Here is a 20,890-nt window from a genome sequence, read left to right on the forward strand (position 1 = left end):
TGGGAGGGGGTTGGGTGTGCGTGCTCCTAATGCTGGGGATGATGATTGGGCCACTTACCGCAGCTGCAAGAGTTAATAATAAAGTTTACATTTAATACTACCAGGGATACATTGAGGCAAACATGGTGGAGGAGAATGTTTATCCCTACATCATGGGCACTGCACTGGTAGGAAACACTTTGGGCACTGCTATGTTTTTTTGTTAATCTGCTTGTCCAAAAAAAAAAGAAAGAAAGCTCCTCAAGTTTTACTTGTAGGGAAAGGGCACAAAACTGAATCTTTATCCCGAGTGATAGAAAGCCTTCACTTCATTCCTGCAGGTGTGGATAAGTGGCTGCCCCATAGCACCAGTGCCGCTTATCTTACTGGTCTGGATAGGATAAATCCATCTCTTGGACCCATGACGGTATAATCTGGCGGCCTCCATCTGACAGTAAGTTCTTAGATCTATGGTCAGTCTAGCGCAGTATTTTGTTGTACTCCAGGCCCCTCAGCCAGACACAAGCGAACCAAAAAGTGTAAAAAATCATGAAAAATCATGAAAAATGTCTGGTTATAGTCAGTACTTCATAGACTCCCTGCTCGGTCTCCATGCGGGGCTCGGTGTTCCCTGTCACTGCCCCTTGTATGCAGGGTGACTCCTTCCTTCAGGGTGCTGATAACAGAGAGCAATGAACTTTTGTGTATGCATTAGAATAGCGGACTTGCAGGTAGTAGGAGCCTCTCGAGGCCGCTGTAGAACTACAAGTCCCAGCCTGCCCTGTCCATTTGCTGCAATCATCTAGTTAATGACGGTTTGACTCATTCACAAACCATAAAGCGTATTTCCGGGAGGAAGGCGATGATGTCACACGGCGACGCTTCCTCCAAGGTGTCACCTTTTTTTGTTTTCCTTTAATGACAATGTTGTGATGTTCAGACTCTTTCTTCCCCGTTGTCATCTTGGTCTCACAGATAATGACATTACACCAGGATGGTCACCCAGCTTTCCACAGACCCTGAATAGCAGATGAATGTGTATTGCCGTACGAAATCAATTTCTTCCACAGCTTCCTATGACTTTTCCTTTGTGTCAGTCTTCACTGAAGTTCTGAGATTCTATTCATGAATCAGCAAGCTTAGGATGAGCAGAACAATCGCCCCTTATGTTACTCCCATCGTCCTCGTACCTCCTTTACCTACTTGAGTTGGTTCACCAGGGGAATTCACCGCTACCCAGAGGTAGAAACACCCACATGCCCGCCCACACGCACCCCACAAGATCGCAACGCAAACTCCGCTCCGTCTAATAATAATAACGATGCAACATTTATAGAAATTATGGAGAATTTTAATGGTGCCGCTTCGTCAGAAACTCAATAAAAGGGAATTAACCCTTTCAGTATTTTTTTGATGATTTACATCAATGAATCATTGCAGAACATGACACGGCACACGGTAATGGGAGACGGCGGCCATGGCGGTTCACCTGTAAAATGACATTACAACGTGTGCGATTCCCTTAATCCGGCAAATCCAATAGTCCAGCGCTGGTTTCAGACACTCCCGATGTGATAATCTGAGATTCGGTGGAGCTTTATTTCTGATAATCCAGAACGTCTGATAATCCGGCACCTGTTGGATCGGCCGATGCCGGATTAAAGGAATTTGCCATTTGTGCTGTATGTTACCGCTCCCGGTCTCTCTGGGGCTCCGCCCCCTTCGCTTACACTTTATATACAGCTTCCGGCTTGTTAGTCAATAAAAAAAAATAATACAAAGTCATCAAAAATAAATCATTGTCCGTCATCATCTCCGGGGATCCGGCGTCTCCATCAATTCACGCCCCCGGCTCATTGGTGGAATCATCGGCGTCCCGGTCGCAGCGTCTGGAAGTCTCCCGTAAGCACCGGATATTATGTCATGTTTGTTGGATTTCAGATTCTGAGCTTTTCTGGGTCCTCGGATTCTGGGTTCCCTGTCGGAGTCTATAACTGACAAGTTACGAGAATATGTCCCATAGAGGCAGCGCCCGCAGCAGCTGTGGGGCCCTGATAGTGGGGGCCCGGTGCAGGACTTTCACCAGCAGCGCAATGTTGGCAGGGGGTGCTGCCCGGCGGTTCTACGTCTCTGGATTGAGGGGGAGGGGGTGGACCAGTTTCAAGTAGTGGCCCCATCTGGGTTTGTTATGGGGGCCCCATCTTATCCATACACAGCCTGTTTTCAGAGAATAATTTGGGGTATGTAAACGTGGGCAGGTGTCGCCTCGGCGCCAGCGCTGCCCACGTGCGTAAATTCTGGGTGAAATGCTGGAAGGAGAATATAGGAAAGTCTCTCATCAGGGCGCGGGGGAGGAGTTGATCAGGGCAGCGATCCAAATGTTGCACTCAACCTGTTTACACCCCGCTGAACGCCGCGGCCAACGCCCCGAGATGCAACCCTAATAAGAGGGCGAGACGATCAGGACTCGAAGGTGAACGCAATATCCACTCCGAAGATGCTGAACTTGATGGTAATCTTCCATCGCTGGTGCGGGGACTTGTTCTGAGGGAGAGAAATATACAGATATAATTAGAGCTGCGGGGGAGGGATCGGCACAGCACCGCCACACACGCCCAACCCCCCCACTGACACAAGCTGCGTCTCGTCCGCAATCGCCTGATGTCACGTGATACGGAAATAACCGGACGAGAGAAGTGAAGTACAAAGACTGGGCCGCAATTATTCAAATTGTCTGACAGATAAAGCGGCCATGTTGCCCATAGCAACCAATCACAGCACAGCTTTCATTCCTTATACTGCTCTAGGAAATTGAAAGCTGCGCTGTGATTGGTTGCTATGGGAAACCAGGCGGGGATTTCTGGCAGACAATTCTGAAACGAGTCCCGATGTTTCCCAGAGATGAGGCAAATGGCGGACATTACGGGATATTTATCAAAACGGCGCACAGCACATAATATAATCGTCACCGTATACTAAACACTGGAGGAGATTTTACGAGTCAGTGAAAATTGCGCACATTTTCCAATATGGCGCCCATAGCAATATATATTTCTGCAAGGCTTGTGACGCATTTCTTTAATAATCTTTGCGACTTCCATTAACCGCGCCCCTTTCTCTCAAGACTTTTCAAAAAGCCGCAGTGTCCCAATAAATTTGGCGCGATTTGCTCAATAAACCTCCTTCACTGCATGTCATATATCAAATGAAAAGCATCCGAAAAGTCACCAACCGCTGATGATGATTGCGCCAAACTTATTTTTGACATTTTTGAGCGTTATGCGTGTTGTTAGTTGCGCCAATAATAATTTTGGCGCATCTACCTCAATGTGTTTCGTCACGCCCCCTTGAAGCCACTTTTGTTCGACACGTCACAGAACGAGATTAAATATGGCGCCACTTTTCTTTACGCCACTTCTCTGCTGCAAAGTGTTCCTGATCTGACGTATTATGCGCAATTTTTACCGGATGTGTACCAGACTTGCAATATATGGGGCGACATTCTGCTTCGTAAGGAAAATACCTTCTGTGTCTGATCTGACCTGGCGATGGTCGCCGAGTTGAAAATGTCGCACTCAGTTTATAAACTATAAACTGGCGAGGAAAACGTAGAAAAAGTACTCTGGAAGCGTTTCATAAATAGAACGCCATCACCGCCATTATCTGCTCCACAAAGCCGTAACGTATGTGACGCGGTTACGGTGACGGCGCGGCGTTTGGGAGGAGTCACCTGTGTGGCCCAGTAGATGGGGACGTCACTGCACAGGATATTGATGGGGACGCCCAGCTTGGTCCGGTCGGCTTCGTCTCCTTCCACGAGATTGTAGGATAAGTCGCTGTCAGACGTGGCGTTCTGTGGGGGAGCAGGAATCGTACACGTTATACGATGACCCTGGCGTTCGGAGGGGGAGGGGAGCGGGACGTCACCTGTTTCTGGAAGTGTTTGATGATTTTCAGGATGCCGTTCATTGACGGGATGTTCACGCCATTCATCTCCACCACGAAGCATTTCTGGTTGTTCATGCGCCTGAAGCCGATGATGTCCTGGAGGAAAGTGAATGGAGAACGTAGAATAATGGAGCCGTGTCATGTGACCCCGCGACATGATCTATCACAGCGGCTGTTACAATGTATCAGTCCAGACGGTCCTCCGTGATCTAAATACATCAACAGCACAAATCTCTCTCCTGTCCTTATAGTTTGTTACAATGTATCAGTGCAGGAATTCAGGCTGTTTATCTCACAGAGGATTGTCTAGACTGGATACGACTGTAACGAATCCTCAGCTGTGAGAAATATAAGTTCATTTCACCCCGTATATATGTGAGTTCCCATGTTCAGGGTCTTGTGATCACTCACGTGGTTGTAGTCGTACAGAACAGTGGACGAGACGTTGTTGGAGTTGACATAAAACGCTGCCACATTCTCCTCTTTATTAACCATTACCGTCTGCTGGACCTTCTCCCCATTCTTGGCTTGGAAGGCCATCTCCACCACCTGGAAGACAGAACAACCAGTCCTATGTAACTCCTCAGATATCACACATACATGCAGTCCTATGTAACACCACAGATAACACAGTGATAACTCTGAGTACAGATAATGTAGATGTTACCTGCAGTCCTATGTAACTCCACAGATAACACAGTGATAACTCTCTGATTACAGACAATGTAGTAGATGTTTCCTGCAGTCCTATGTAACACTACATATAACACAGTGATAACTCTCTGATTACAGATAATGTAGTAGATGTTACCTGCAGTCCTATGTAACACCACAGATAAGACAGTGATAACTCTCTGAGTACAGATAATGTAGTAGATCTTACCTGCAGTCCTATGTAACACCACAGATAACACAGTGATAACTCTCTGATTACAGATAATGTAGTAGATGTTACCTGCAGTCCTATGTAACACCACAGATAACACATTGATAACTCTCTGATTACAGATAATGTAGATGTTACCCGCAGTCCTATGTAACACTACATATAACACAGTGATAACTCTCTGATTACAGATAATGTAGTAGTTGTTACCTGCAGTCCTATGTAACACTACATATAACACAGTGATAACTCTCTGATTACAGATAATGTAGATGTTACCCGCAGTCCTATGTAACACTACATATAACACAGTGATAACTCTCTGATTACAGACAATGTAGTAGATGTTTCCTGCAGTCCTATGTAACACTACATATAACACAGTGATAACTCTCTGATTACAGATAATGTAGTAGATGTTACCTGCAGTCCTATGTAACACCACAGATAAGACAGTGATAACTCTCTGAGTACAGATAATGTAGTAGATCTTACCTGCAGTCCTATGTAACACCACAGATAACACAGTGATAACTCTCTGATTACAGATAATGTAGTAGATGTTACCTGCAGTCCTATGTAACACCACAGATAACACATTGATAACTCTCTGAGTACAGATAATGTAGTAGATGTCACCTGCAGTCCTATGTAACACCACAGATAACACAGTGATAACTCTCTGAGTACAGATAATGTTGTAGATGTTACCTGCAGTCCTATGTAACACCGCAGATAACACAGTGATAACGGAGTACAGATATTGTAGTAGATGTTACCTGCAGTCCTATGTAACACCATATATATCCCAGTGATAGCTCTCTGAGTACAGATAATGTAGTAGATGTTACCTGCAGTCCTATGTAACACCACAGATAACACAGGGATAACTCTCTGAGTACAGATAATGTAGTAGTGTTACCTGCAGTCCTATGTAACACTACAGCTAACACAGTGATAACTCTCTGAGTACAGATAATGTAGTAGTGTTACCTGCAGTCCTATGTAACACTACAGCTAACACAGTGATAACTCTCTGAGTACAGATAATGTAGTAGATGTTACCTGCAGTCCTATGTAACTCCACAGATAACACAGTGATAACTCTCTGAGTACAGATAATGTAGTAGTGTTACCTGCAGTCCTATGTAACACCACAGATAACACAGTGATAACTCTCTGAGTACAGATAATGTAGTAGATGTTACCTGCAGTCCTATGTAACACCACAGATAACACAGTGACAACTCTCTGAGTACAGATTATGTAGTAGTGTTACCTGCAGTCCTATGTAAGACCACAGATAACACAGTGATAACTCTCGGAGTACAGATTATGTAGTAGTGTTACCTGCAGTCCTATGTAACTCCACAGATAACACAGTGATAACTCTCGGAGTATAGATTATGTAGTAGGTAGGTGTTACCTGCAGTCCTATGTAACACCACAGATAACACAGTGATCACTCTCTGAGTACAGATAATGTAGTAGATGTTACCTGCAGTCCTATGTAACACCACAGATAACACAATGATAACTCTCTGAGTACAGATAATGTAGTAGATGTTACCTGCAGTCCTATGTAACTCCACAGATAACACAGTGATAACTCTCTGAGTACAGATAATGTAGTAGTGTTACCTGCAGTCCTATGCCACAGATAACACACAGTGACAACTCTCTGAGTACAGATTATGTAGTAGTGTTACCTGCAGTCCTATGTAACACCACAGATAACGCAGTGATAACTCTCGGAGTACAGATTATGTAGTAGATCTTACCTGCAGTCCTATGTAACACCACAGATAACACAGTGATAACTCTCTGATTACAGATAATGTAGTAGATGTCACCTGCAGTCCTATGTAACACCACAGATAACACAGTGATAACTCTCTGAGTACAGATAATGTTGTAGATGTTACCTGCAGTCCTATGTAACACCGCAGATAACACAGTGATAACGGAGTACAGATATTGTAGTAGATGTTACCTGCAGTCCTATGTAACACCATATATATCCCAGTGATAGCTCTCTGAGTACAGATAATGTAGTAGATGTTACCTGCAGTCCTATGTAACACCACAGATAACACAGGGATAACTCTCTGAGTACAGATAATGTAGTAGATGTTACCTGCAGTCCTATGTAACTCCACAGATAACACAGTGATAACTCTCTGAGTACAGATAATGTAGTAGTGTTACCTGCAGTCCTATGTAACACCACAGATAACACACAGTGACAACTCTCTGAGTACAGATTATGTAGTAGTGTTACCTGCAGTCCTATGTAAGACCACAGATAACACAGTGATAACTCTCTGAGTACAGATAATGTAGTAGATGTTACCTGCAGTCCTATGTAACACCACATATAACACAGTGATAACGCTCTGAGTACAGATAATGTAGTAGATGTTACCTGCAGTCCTATGTAACTCCACAGATAACACAGTGATAACTCTCTGAGTACAGATAATGTAGTAGATGTTACCTGCAGTCCTATGTAACACCACAGATAACACACAGTGACAACTCTCTGAGTACAGATTATGTAGTAGTGTTACCTGCAGTCCTATGTAAGACCACAGATAACACAGTGATAACTCTCGGAGTACAGATTATGTAGTAGTGTTACCTGCAGTCCTATGTAACTCCACAGATAACACAGTGATAACTCTCGGAGTATAGATTATGTAGTAGGTAGGTGTTACCTGCAGTCCTATGTAACACCACAGATAACACAGTGATCACTCTCTGAGTACAGATAATGTAGTAGATGTAACCTGCAGTCCTATGTAACACCACAGATAACACAGTGATAACTCTCTGAGTACAGATAATGTAGTAGATGTTACCTGCAGTCCTATGCCACAGATAACACACAGTGACAACTCTCTGAGTACAGATTATGTAGTAGTGTTACCTGCAGTCCTATGTAACACCACAGATAACACAGTGATAACTCTCGGAGTACAGATAATGTAGTAGATGTTACCTGCAGTCCTATGTAACACCACAGATAACACAGTGATAACTCTCGGAGTATAGATTATGTAGTAGGTAGGTGTTACCTGCAGTCCTATGTAACACAATAGACCAGGGACATAATCTCTTGCGCTCTCACCTCCTCAATGTGCTTCTGTGTCATGTACACGCCAATTAATGTGGCCCCCACTACTATTATAGCCAGCAGCATGAGGACGACAATCACCCAGCCCCAGGTTCTCCTGCCCTCCGTCATCTTGGGAAAAGAGAAGAAATCCTGGAAAATAATAATAATATCAAACAAAATAAATCCTGATAACGTCTCTACTGCGATATAATAATCCGCCGATGAGATCAATAACAGAACATGGAATACAATCCTTTACAGATCTAACATGAGACGGGTAGAAGTTGTGGCCACGTGACAGTCCACGTGACAGCCCACACACCAACAACGCTCTCTAAACAGTCATTATCATGTAATTATTATGTGGGGCTGCAATAATGACAGTTTTTTGCAGTTGGAGTGTTATGTAGTGTAACAGTGGGTCTGTAATAACAGTAATTATCTCTGATATGTACAAAGTGTCAGAACTTTCATTCTTCTCTTAGATATTATTATTTTCTTTCGTTATATAGGTTTTCCAGGAATACACATTGACGGGCAGAGGCGTAACTTTATACTGTGGGGCCCAGTGCAGATCTGTATCGGGGGCCCCATTTATGGGGCTAATGTCCAGCTGTGTAACAGAAGGGTTTTTGGACACTAGGACCCAGGTACTACGGCAACTTCTGCTCCCCCTATAGTGTCGTCCCTGTTGATAGGAAATCCTTCTAATAGACGATCATGGGGGTTCATCAGCGCGGTCCGGCATTGTTTCCAGCACATCATCCATACATGTCGTCCTGCAGCTCAGCCCCATTCAGGGGAGACACGGCCCCTATGATCTGCGGGGGTCCTGGTGGTCGGAGTCCACATTGATGGTCTATCCTAATGCCGGGTCATCATTGTGTATTCCGGGAGAACCCCTTATAACTTTTTATAACTTTTCCCTCCATCCTTTTCCCGCTGTTACATAATTGCGCAGAAGCGCATAGACTAGTCGTGTGGTCGCTCTCCTCGCCATTATCCTGGGCGGCTGAATGACGGCGGTTTATGGATTAGAGCACAGATTATGCCACTGGGCCCCCACCTACCATGTGCCATTTATAATAATCTGTGTCGTTTTATGAGATAGAGGAGTCTTCAGACCTTTTCAGGCACCAACCAGAGTCCGGGTGCGACTGCTACCTTGGCATCCCATATATCTACGCCCCTGGGCATTGCAGTTTGGCCACAGCTGGAGTGCCATGGGTTGAAGACCTCTGGATTAGAATTTGTGATTGTGCTTTGTTTACAAAGGATTGCTAACATTGATACATTGTAACAAACTAACCGCCTGTGTGAACATCACATGTCCAGGACAGATTTTCGGCCTCTGGATGTAAACAAGAATGCTTACATTCACTGACAGCAAGCAGTGAACTTGAAAATAGTGTGGAATTGCAACATAAAGTCTATAGGGCTGCGTTCACACTTGCGTTCGGTTTTCCATTGTACTGCTCTGTCATAGGAACAGCACAACAGAAAAAATGGAAATGACGGACATCAACGGCGCCCAATAGAACCCATTGAGGGGGATTTATTAAGACTGACATTGTATACGCCGGTCTTCATAAACAATTTGTTGGAGTAAAATGCGACACGTTTGTTAAGAGGTGAAGGCCGCCTAATGAATTTGTTGCGTCTTTTGGCTGGTGAAGACCTGACGCTGCCCGAGTCATAACGTTGTATGAGCCACCGAATGCTGAAGGACCCAGAGGAGAGAAGCGGAGCGGAGAGGAGCGGTGAGGAGCGGTGAGGAGCGGTGAGGGGCGGAGAGAAGCGGAGAGGAGCGGTGAGTAGCGGTGAGTAGCGGGGAGGAGCGGGGAGGTGACCATACTTATTTTTTATTTTATGTCCGGTTGGGGGGAAATGGATAGTGCACGGTCAGGGACGTTACGCCACAATTGTAGCGCATGGCCAGCCGAAAATGTGACACATTTATTAAGAGGCGTTCGCTTCTTCTGTCCCTTCTTACTCCAACAAATTGTTTATTAAGACTGGAGTATGAAATGTGTCAGGTGTGAATGTCCCACTGTAGTGTCCCGCTGTAGTGTCCCTTCTGTAGTGTCCCGCTGTAGTGTCCCTTCTGTAGTGTCCCACTCTAGTGTCCCGCTCTAGTGTCCAGCTCTAGTGTCCCGCTCTAGTGTCCCGCTGTAGTGCCCCTTCTGTAGTGTCCCGCTCTAGTGTCCCGCTCTAGTGTCCCGCTCTAGTGTCCCTCTGTAGTGCTCCTTCTGTAGTGTCCCGCTCTAGTGTCCCTTCTGTAGTGTCCCGCTGTAGTGCCCCGCTCTAGTGTCCCGCTCTAGTGTCCCTCTGTAGTGTCCCGCTCTAGTGTCCCTTCTGTAGTGTCCCTTCTGTAGTGTCCCTTCTGTAGTGTCCCTTCTGTAGTGCCCCGCTCTAGTGTCCCGCTGTAGTGTCCCGCTGTAGTGTCCCGCTCTAGTGTCCCTTCTGTAGTGTCCCTTCTGTAGTGTCCCTTCTGTAGTGTCCCTTCTGTAGTGCCCCGCTCTAGTGTCCCGCTCTAGTGTCCCTTCTGTAGTGTCCCTTCTGTAGTGTCCCTTCTGTAGTGTCCCGCTCTAGTGTCCCGTCACTTCAGAGGATACAGACATTATAGATTATTTCTAATGTAGAATAAACCTTTACAGACATCATCTACCCTCCAGGGACATTATAAGGAGACGTTTCTCAAGACAACATCCCATTTATAAGATTTACATCCACCTTATATATACAGAGAGGAAGATGGAAAGAAAGAAAGAAAGAAAGAAAGAAAGAAAGAAAGAAAGAAAGAAAGAAAGAAAGAAAGAAAGAAAGAAAGAAAGAAAGAAAGGAGAGCAAGAAACATGAGAGAGAAAAAAAGAGAAATAAATAAAAATATGAGAAATAAGCAAGAAACACTAATAAGATGATAATGCAGTTTATATACAGGAGAGAGGAAGAAAGAAAGCGACATACAGGACCCACCTTTATCTGCATGCCCCGCCGTCCTGTGATCTCCTGCACAATCTGCTGAGTGATTTTCTCCTTTTATAACTTGAGCTCTTTCTTCCTAGAAAATGACACATTCTGGGTGGAGGATGAAACACCTTAAAAAGACACCTGTAAAAATATCCCAGGTGATGAACCGACCTGAGAGCAGCTCCAGACCTGCAGAAAAGGTGACAATGTAGAAAGTGTCAGGTGGATAAACCATTCCAGATAACGAAACTCCAAAGTCAATAATCATATTATCTATATCAATCTATCCATCATCTATCTTTCATCTCTATAAACACCTGAGTTACTTTGTAAATACATGACATTGCTGATCATACATTGTAATTCTGAGTTATATCCTGCATTATACTCCAGAGCTGCACTCACTATTCTGCTGGTGGAGTCACTGTGTACATTACATTACATTACTTATCCTGTACTGATCCTGAGTTACAGTCTGTATTATACTCCAGAGCTGTACTCACTATTCTGCTGGTGGAGTCACTGTGTACATACATTACTTATCCTGTACTGATCCTGAGTTACATCCTGTATTATACTATAGAGCTGTACTCACTATTCTGCTGGTGGAGTCACTGTGTACATACATTACATTACATTACTTATCTTGTACTGATCCTGAGTTACATCCTGTATTATACTCCAGAGCTGCACTCACTATTCTGCTGGTGGAGTCACTGTGTACATACATTACATTACTTATCCTGTACTGATCCTGAGTTATATCCTGTATTCTACTCCAGAGCTGCACTCATTATTCTGCTGGTGGAGTCACTGTGTACAAACATTACATTACTTATCCTGTACTGATCCGGAGTTATATCCTGTATTATACTCCAGAGCTGCACTCACTATTCTGCTTGTGGAGTCACTGTGTACATACATTACATTACTTATCCTGTACTGATCCTCAGTTATATCCTGTATTATACTCCAGAGCTGTACTCACTATTCTGCTGGGGGAGTCACTGTGTACATACATTACTTATCCTGTACTGATCCTGAGTTACATCCTGTATTATACTCCAGAGCTGCACTCACTATTCTGCTGGTGGAGTCAGTGTGTACATACATTACATTACTTATCCTGTACTGATCCTGAGTTATATCCTGTATTATACTCCAGAGCTGCACTCACTATTCTGCTGGTGGTCACTGTGTACATACATTACATTACTTATCCTGTACTGATCCAGAGTTACATCCTGTATTATACTCCAGAGCTGCACTCACTAATCTGCTGGTGGAGTCACTGTGTACATACATTACATTACTTATCCTGCACTGATCCTGAGTTATATCCTGTATTATACTCCAGAGCTGCACTCACTATTCTGCTGGTGGAGTCACTGTGTACATACATTACATTACCTATCCTGTACTGATCCTGAGTTACATCCTGTATTATACTCCAGAGCTGCACTCACTATTCTGCTGTTGGAGTCACTGTGTACATACATTACATTACTTATCCTGTACTGATCCTGAGTTACATCCTGTATTATACTCCAGAGCTGCACTCACTATTCTGCTGGTGGAGTCACTGTGTACATACATTATATTACTTATCCTGTACTGATCCTGAGATACATCCTGTATTATACTCCAGAGCTGCACTCACTATTCTGCTGGTGGAGTCACTGTGTACATACATTACATTACATATCCTATACTGATCCTGAGTTATATCCTGTATTATACTCCAGAGCTGCACTCACTATTCTGCTGGTGGGGTCACTGTGTACATACATTACATTACTTATCCTGTACTCCTCCTGAGTTACATCCTGTATTATACTCCAGAGCTGCACTCACTATTCTGCTGGTGGAGTCACTGTGTACATACATAACATTACTTATCCTGTACTGATCCGGAGTTACATCCTGTATTATACTCCAGAGCTGCACTCACTATTCTGCTGGTGGAGTCACTGTGTACATACATAACATTACTTATCCTGTACTGATCCGGAGTTACATCCTGTATTATACTCCAGAGCTGCACTCACTATTCTGCTGGTGGAGTCACGTTTGTACACAGGGACACTGGCACTCTGTCTTGTGCAGTGGCGTAACTACCGCTATAGCAGCCGTAGCGGCTGCTACGGGGCCTGCAGCATGAGGGGGCCCGTGCCACCCGCCGGCACGGCCCCCGCATGGCCGGAGGCTCCGCTAGCAGCCGCTATGGCTGCTACAGCGCGACGCCACTGAATGGGTTGTTCCTACAAAAGACATGCATCGCCGAAAGTCCCCCGAAGTTCTCCATGACAAATGTCGGACTTCCGTGGTCTGTCTGCAGCTCCATAGAAATGACTTGTGCACTGGTCGCGCTTGTGCGCATGCGTGACCAGCGCTCCTTTCATTTTTATTGAACTGCGCAGACGCCGGAAGTCTGAGGTTTGTCATGGAGAACTTGGGGGGACTTTCGGTCCCCCGTTCTCCTTATCGCTGCCAGCGATCACACATGTATCCCCTATCCTGTGGACACATCTCTTTTGTAGGACACCCTACAGGCCGTTTTTTTTGGGGGGGGGGGGGGGGGGCTATATGGTGTTATCTACAGGGGGGTTTGTATGGCGTTATCTACAGAGGGGTCTGTATGGTGTTATCTACAGGGGGGACTCTGGCGTTATTTACAGGGGGGTCTGTATGGCGTTATCTACAGGCGGGGTCTGTATGCCGTTATCTACAGGGGGGACTCTGGCGTTATTTACAGGGGGTCTGTATGGTGTTATCTACAGGGGGTCTGTATGGCGTTATCTACAGGGGGGTCTGTATGGCGTTATCTACAGGGGGTCTGATGGCGTTATCTACAGGGGGGTCTGTATGGCGTTATCTACAGGGGGGGTCTGTATGGCGTTATCTACAGGGGGGTCTGTATGGTGTTATCTACAGGGGGTCTGTATGGCGTTATCTACAGGGGGGGGTCTGTATGGCGTTATCTACAGGGGGGTCTGTATGGCGCTATCTACAGAGGGGGCTGTATGGCGTTATTTACAGGGGGGATTTTGGGCTGTAAGACGTTATCTACAGGGGGCTGTATGGTGTTATCTACAGGGGGCTGTGTATGATGCTATCTATAGGGGGGGCGCTGTGTGGTAGAATCTATAGGGAGGCACTATCTACAAGGGGGGGGGGGGGGGTTGTGTGATACCCAGCGGAGGGAGGGAGGGGGCCAAGTCAAAAGTTTGCTATGGGGCCCAGTCTTTCCTAGTTACGCCCCTGGTCTTGTGGTTCTATCAGAAATTAGGAGCACATCTGTAGAAATCCCCAATTTGTAGTTAAGATGTTTGTGGTTTTGTTTTTCTTCTCCAGGTTAGGGCACTGTGATGGGGGCACTGTGATGGGGGCACTGTGATGGGGGCACTGTGATGGGGGCACTGTGATGGAGGCACTGTGATGGGGGCACTGTGATGGGGGCACTGTGATGGGGGCACTGTGATGGGGGCACTGTGATGGAGGCACTGTGATGGGGGCACTGTGATGGGGGCACTGTGATGGGGGGCTCCCGTGCCTCCACACATGCAAATCTACTGCTGGACTGGTGGGCACATGAGGTTGTGCTTACAGAGGCCCCTGCAATGGATCAATAGTTTGTAACCCTTTGAGGCTGTTTTATAGATGACGTCCTTATTGATTGGTTGGATACAAAGGACATTTTTATCGAGTTTTGTGACTTTAATTATTAATGATATTGGGCTCTATTTCAATAAATACCCCGTGGTTTATGGGTCTTTCACTTGATGGACATGGCGGCATGGAAATAAGGGTATTCCACAACAATTGTCGTCTATGGGAGAACCATCAACAGAGTATTCGGCGGGGTCAGTCCTTGCAGGCGTGTAGGATTTGGCTCAGAAAAGATTTCACAAAGGGCGAAGGATTGTGAGCGGCCACTGGCACCTACAAAAAGAGACAAAACAGGCGCGATGGGTGGGATCAGTGTGACGTGCGACCCCCGAGATTCCCAGAACCTCACAGACATTCTGATCCCTGACATGGATTCCTCTGACATAATCCCAGATTCACCTATAGAAGGAGGGGGGGGGGGTATCTTTTGACCATTTTAGCGCCGTGTGATGTTTATATTGTCCACTTCATGGTCTGATGGAGGATTTTTCCTTGGTCTCCCCTCTTTCTAGTATTGGTGATACAGGTGGCGCCATAACCAAAAATAGTTTCCGAGCTGTTTTTGCCGCGGGTTTATGGAGAGGCTGAGTTTTTACTTCTCCTCTATGATCCCCCCTTCTTTTGCTGACTGCATGAGGGGCATTAACAGCGGTAGACTAGGGAAAGTCCCCCTTATGTCCTGGGACGAGGGGATGGCAGTGTAGGCGGGGGCCTAGGACACCATTGATGGGGGTAATCTATGGATTAAAGAAAAGAGGGTTAATAGGGAGTGTGCGCTATAGATAAAAACTGGGTTGATGGGCAGGGGGGAAATCGAATTAATGATCATCTATCTGACATCGATCATGCTGGTACTGAGCTTTGTGGGGGCATCCTGAAACCCCTGCGCTGGGCACCAGGAGAGCTTATCCCACCTCTGAGAGGCTCTTATCAGGGCGGTTACCCCGCTAAGATAGGGGGACATTAGGGGTGCACTGGAGGTAGTGTAGTATTTCTTTCATCTCGTTTAGTGGTTCTGATATAAGACCTGTTGATTTTTTTCTCCCAGGGGGCGCTTTGTTGTTTTTGGCTCTTGGTCACCATCAATGGTCGCCCAATATCTTCTATTTGTCGGTTCAATGAAATAAAATGGTGCAATAAGAGATGGAGCCTGTAGCTCCGGCACCTCCTGGGTCTCCGACTCTCAGATGTCATCTATAGCACTGGTCTCCCCTTATGTAGCAGAGGGCTCCCTGTCACCCGGCATAGCTGTCATGTATATGGCTCCGCTCGGTTGTAGTGTCAGGTTGAGCGGCATTGTGTGCGGTGAGTGGATTGAACAGTTGATGTTTGGGGAGCGGCGTCTCTGTTATTATTTGCTGCACACGAGGTGATAAGTCATTATTTCTGGGGAGCGGTCGGAAGCGGCTGGTGTACGGACATTGTAACACATAATCTTTGTTTAATGTCTCTGATAGGGATGAGTGAGTCCCGGGCACCGGATAGGAGTTGTCCTGATTCTATGTGCTGATATTTTTTGTGGAAAAACATCCTCGGAATATAAAATCACCGGCTCAATGACAGCACTGAGTGCCACTTTACAGCACGGGGAACCTGGGCTCAAATCCAACCTCTGCATGGAGTCTGCATGGTTCTCTTGTATCCTCCAACACTCCCGATACCTAATGATGGTGAATTGTGTGAGGCACAGAGATTAGATTGTGAGCTCCTGGGGAGAGGGATGATGAGAGTGATACACTGTGTGTGAGATAGGGGGATTACACTGTGAGCTCCTGGGGAGAGGGATGATGGGAGTGATACACTGTGTGTGAGATGGGGGGATTACACTGTGAGCTCCTGGGGAGAGGGCTGATGAGAGTGATACACTGTGTGTGAGATAGGGGGATTACACTGTGAGCTCCTGGGGAGAGGGATGATGGGAGTGATACAATGTCTGTGAGATGGGGGGATTACACTGTGAGCTCCTGGGGAGAGGGATGATGGGAGTGATACAATGTGTGTGAGATGGGGGGATTACACTGTGAACTCCTGGGGAGAGGGATGATGGGAGTGATACACTGTGTGTGAGATGGGGGGATTACACTGTGAGCTCCTGGGGAGAGGGATGATGGGAGTGATACAATGTGTGTGAGATGGGGGGATTACACTGTGAGCTCCTCGGGAGAGGGATGATGGGAGTGATACAATGTGTGTGAGATGGGGGGATTACACTGTGAGCTCCTGGGGAGAGGGATGATGGGAGTGATACACTGTGTGTGAGATGGGGGGATTACACTGTGAGCTCCTGGGGAGAGGGATGATGGGAGTGATACAATGTGTGTGAGATGGGGGGATTACACTGTGAGCTCCTGGGGAGAGGGCTGATGGGAGTGATACAATGTGTGTGAGATGGGGGGATTACACTGTGAGCTCCTGGGGAGAGGGATGATGGGAGTGATACACTGTGTGTGAGATGGGGGGATTACACTGTGAGCTCCTGGGGAGAGGGATGATGGGAGTGATACAATGTGTGTGAGATGGGGGGATTACACTGTGAGCTCCTCGGGAGAGGGATGATGGGAGTGATACAATGTGTGTGAGATGGGGGGATTACACTGTGAGCTCCTGGGGAGAGGGATGATGGGAGTGATACAATGTGTGTGAGATGGGGGGATTACACTGTGTTCTCCTGGAGTCAGAGACTGAGTGATTACAATCTATGTACAACGCTGCAGAACATGTTGGTGTTTTATAAACAATGGGAGATGGATACGTTGTTTCAAACATGAAAAAAATCAGGATCCCTAATAACCCAGCGATCTCCTCCATGTCTTAGAAAAACACTAAACACAGAAAGTGCACAACAAAAAAAAAGAGAAGTATAGAAAGAAATCTCCTTTTATCAGGACTTTTATCGGTCACTCCCAGGTTTGCTGTTACTTTGTTTCTTTAATAGTTACGTTTATAATCATTGGCAATTTTTTTTTTATTAGCAAAGTACGTCAACAAATATGACAAAAGTAAATCGCATCTTCGGGATCTTTGGCACAAACAGAAGAATTTCCCAATTTCAAAACATTTCACAACATCAGAAAATCCCGGTAATGCAAATTCTGAATCTGTCGTCAAACTTTTTCTAAATGATTCCAATTAATTTTTTTTTATGATTTACATAATCTAAAAAAGAAATGTAATATTAAATTCTGAAACAATTCCTTTAAACAACTGGGCATCAGGGACTAAATACCAAAATTCCTGGATACCCGGGCTGGACATGAATCCACTAGACACCAGGGCCAGACATTAGGGTTCAGGGACTACAGATTAAACCAGTGTACACTGAACACTAATGACTGAACACTAAACCACTGGACGCTAAACCACTGGACGCTAAACCACTGGACACGAAACCACTGGACGCTGAACCTCTGGACGCTGAACCTCTGGACGCTGAACCTCTGGACGCTAAACCACTGGACGATAAACCACTGGACACTAAACCACTGGACGATAAACAACTGGACACTAAACCTCTGGACGCTAAACCAGTGGACACTAAACCACTGGACACTAAACCACTGGACGCTAAACCTCTGGACACTAAACCACTGGACGCTAAACCTCTGGACGCTTAGACACTGGACACTAAACCACTGGACACTAAACCACTGGACGCTAAACCACTGGACACTAAACCACTGGACACTAAACCTCTGGACACTAAACCACTGGACACAAAACCTCTGGACACTAAACCACTGGACACAAAACCTCTGGACACTAAACCACTGGACACTAAACCTCTGGATGCTAAACCTCTGGACACTAGGGACACTCAACCAGTGTTCCTCAATGTTTTTCTAAGCCACGTGCCTCCTAATCAAAGTTGCATCAAAGCAATCCCAAGGCTAAAATCATACACTCTGCTGCATGTTAAAATCACAGTCTGATGACCTCGAGTACCCCCTAGAGACATGTGTATTTCACCTGCGGTGCATATATTACAGGTTGAGAACATAGGCACTAAACCACTGGATACCAGGGACTGGACACTAAACCACTGGACACCAGGGACTAGGACACTAAACCACTGGACACCAGGGACTGGGACACCAAACCACTGGACACCTTGGGACTGGACACTAAACCACTGGCCACCATGGACTCGACCCTAAACCACTGGACACCAGGGACTGGGACACTAAACCACAGGACATCGGGGACAAGACACTAAATCACTGGACACTAGGGAAAAGACCCTAAACCACTAGACACCAAGGACAAGACACTAATTCCATGGATACCAGAGACAAGAGACTAAACCACTGGACACCAGGGACAGACACTAAACCACTGGACACTAAACCACTGGACACTAGGGACAAGACACTAAACCACTGGACACTAAACCACTGGACACCAGGGACAGACACGAAACCACTGGACACTAAACCACTGGATACAAGGGACTGAGACACTAAACCACTGGACACTAGGGACAAGACACTAAACCACTGGACACCAGGGACTGAGACACTAAACCACTGGACACTAGGGACAAGACACTAAACCACTGGACACCAGGGACTGAGACACTAAACCACTGGGGACAGGGATACTAAATGTCACGAAGGGTCTGTGGACCCACTGGGCCGTACGTCCTTGGCGGTAAGGCAGCTGGCCAACAGGACGCAGGTGGGAGTCTATAGTTCGTATAGGTACCTGTGGCAGCTCGGACAGCAGCAGGGCAGGCTCAGCTAGGACTAGGCAGCAGGTAGACGTCAGATGAGGGGAAGCAGGTCAGATGTGGATACAGCACGACACGACTTTGGCACAGCACAGTGCTCCACCAGGATGGTATGGAATGTAAGGAACAGGAAACCCACTAGGAGGCCATCACATAGACAAACATAGGGAACATTAACAATGTTCAGGCATAGAAGCAGGGGGCTGGACCCCTCATAGTCCAGGGTACTCACGGGTTCAAAGTTCATCAGAAGTCCGGTGCCCACGCTCGAGCCCAACGGGATCCGGCTGAGGTGAGTGGACGCGAGTGCTGGGGTCTCCTGAGGAAGAGGCTAGGGCCAGTGCTTGCTGACTCGTGGCTGCGGCTGTCAGGGGGAGATAGGAGCTGACGGCCCGCAGCCACCGACATTACACTTAACCACTGGACACCAGGGACTGACACTAAACCACTGGACATTAGGGACAAGACACTAAACCACTGGACACCGGGGAGTAGGGCACTAAACCACTGGACATCAGGGACAGGACATTAAACCACTGGACACCAGGGACAAGACACTAAACCACTGAACACCGAGAAGAAGGACATTTAACCACTGGACACCAGGGACAGGACACTAAACCACTGGACACCAGGGACTGGGGCACGGAGCTCCTGGGGACTTTATTAGGTGACTCCTCTCTTGTAGATCTGTTCGGCGAGGAGAACCTCATGATAACACCCAGGGACACATCTAAGCACTTCTTGACATTTCGTCACATTGTCTTCCTCGCTCCTTTTCCTCTTTATTGGTTTTTCTCTTCTAGTCTTCTCCGGATTCTTAATTTTTGACAATTTAATCCTTTAGGACTCAGTCCAAGTTCCTTATGAGGGAAAACACCAGACTCAAATATTTGCCTGTAAATACCCAGGAGGGGCTGGTCATGTCTCAGTGAAGACATGGAGCAGAAGATGCCTGGACAGCCCAACATGGACCCCCCAGTAAGTAACAAGAATCATATATGGGAATAGTAATAGGAAGCGTATAGCGTAGTGTGAAGGAAATATTTAATGTCATGTCAAGGGACAGACAACCTCCCTTCCCTCTATTTGGCTACTAATTGTAACAGATGGACGCTGCTGCAATATCCCTGCGTGCCCCTTTATTAGATGCACCAGTGCCCCCATAATAGGGACAGCAGCCTCAGTTATTTACTGCACTTGCTCCCCAGCAATATCTTCTTCACACACGACAGTGCTGTATTGTGTATATCAGCTGTCGAGGCGTGTGTGACAAACATCACAAATGCCCATATGGTCGGCCAGAGGGTCTTTCAGGTTTATAATGTTCTCACGGGACTTTTACATTTGGCAGCAAAATTTTAAAAATGCCTCCTTAAAGGGCCAGTCCAGTCTTATGTAAAGAAAGCGTAATCATTGTATATAGGAAAGGTCCGCAACTTTCTAACAGACTTTGGCCTTATTTTTCAAAAGTGGCGTTATTTTAGTTAAAGCGCGGCTACTTTATTGACACGTTGCGGCAAGTTTCTGACTGCTCGTTGCCCCCTCTGATCAACCTGTCACCACACACACAGCGATGGCCCATGTTCTACAC

The 20,890-nt window shown here is 46.3% G+C and overlaps 2 protein-coding genes across 2 annotated transcripts in view; one reads left to right on the forward strand and one right to left on the reverse strand.

The window, feature by feature from the left end:
* LOC142662396 (gastrokine-2-like) lies at positions 1-11,091 on the reverse strand. Its single transcript, XM_075840618.1, has 6 exons — positions 10,908-11,091; positions 7,944-8,081; positions 4,339-4,476; positions 3,907-4,023; positions 3,710-3,832; positions 1-2,523 (listed from the first exon to the last, which is right to left on the reverse strand). The coding sequence occupies exons 1-6, from the start codon at positions 10,917-10,919 to the stop codon at positions 2,440-2,442; spliced, it is 612 nt and encodes a 203-aa protein (XP_075696733.1). The 5' UTR covers positions 10,920-11,091; the 3' UTR covers positions 1-2,439.
* LOC142662395 (gastrokine-2-like) overlaps positions 1,780-20,890 on the forward strand; it is a 26,524-nt gene continuing 7,413 nt past the window's right edge. The window contains exons 1-2 of the mRNA XM_075840617.1: positions 1,780-1,881; positions 20,144-20,277. Of these exons, the coding sequence (XP_075696732.1) occupies positions 20,236-20,277 (42 nt within the window). The 5' untranslated portion in view covers positions 1,780-1,881; positions 20,144-20,235. The remainder of the gene's footprint in view (positions 1,882-20,143; positions 20,278-20,890) is intronic.

Source organism: Rhinoderma darwinii, chromosome 10, assembly GCF_050947455.1.
Source record: "Rhinoderma darwinii isolate aRhiDar2 chromosome 10, aRhiDar2.hap1, whole genome shotgun sequence".
In the NCBI taxonomy this organism is placed as follows: Eukaryota; Metazoa; Chordata; class Amphibia; order Anura; family Rhinodermatidae; genus Rhinoderma; species Rhinoderma darwinii.

What these genes read in the sequence shown, in the direction of transcription:
- LOC142662396 (XM_075840618.1), bottom strand. An exon ending in TTCTGTACGACTACAACCAC is followed by an intron (nt 4,024 to 4,338) that starts GTGAGTGATCAC and finishes ACTTTCCTCCAG; the next exon opens with GACATCATCGGCTTCAGGCG. An exon ending in TCAAACACTTCCAGAAACAG is followed by an intron (nt 3,833 to 3,906) that starts GTGACGTCCCGC and finishes GCTCCCCCACAG; the next exon opens with AACGCCACGTCTGACAGCGA.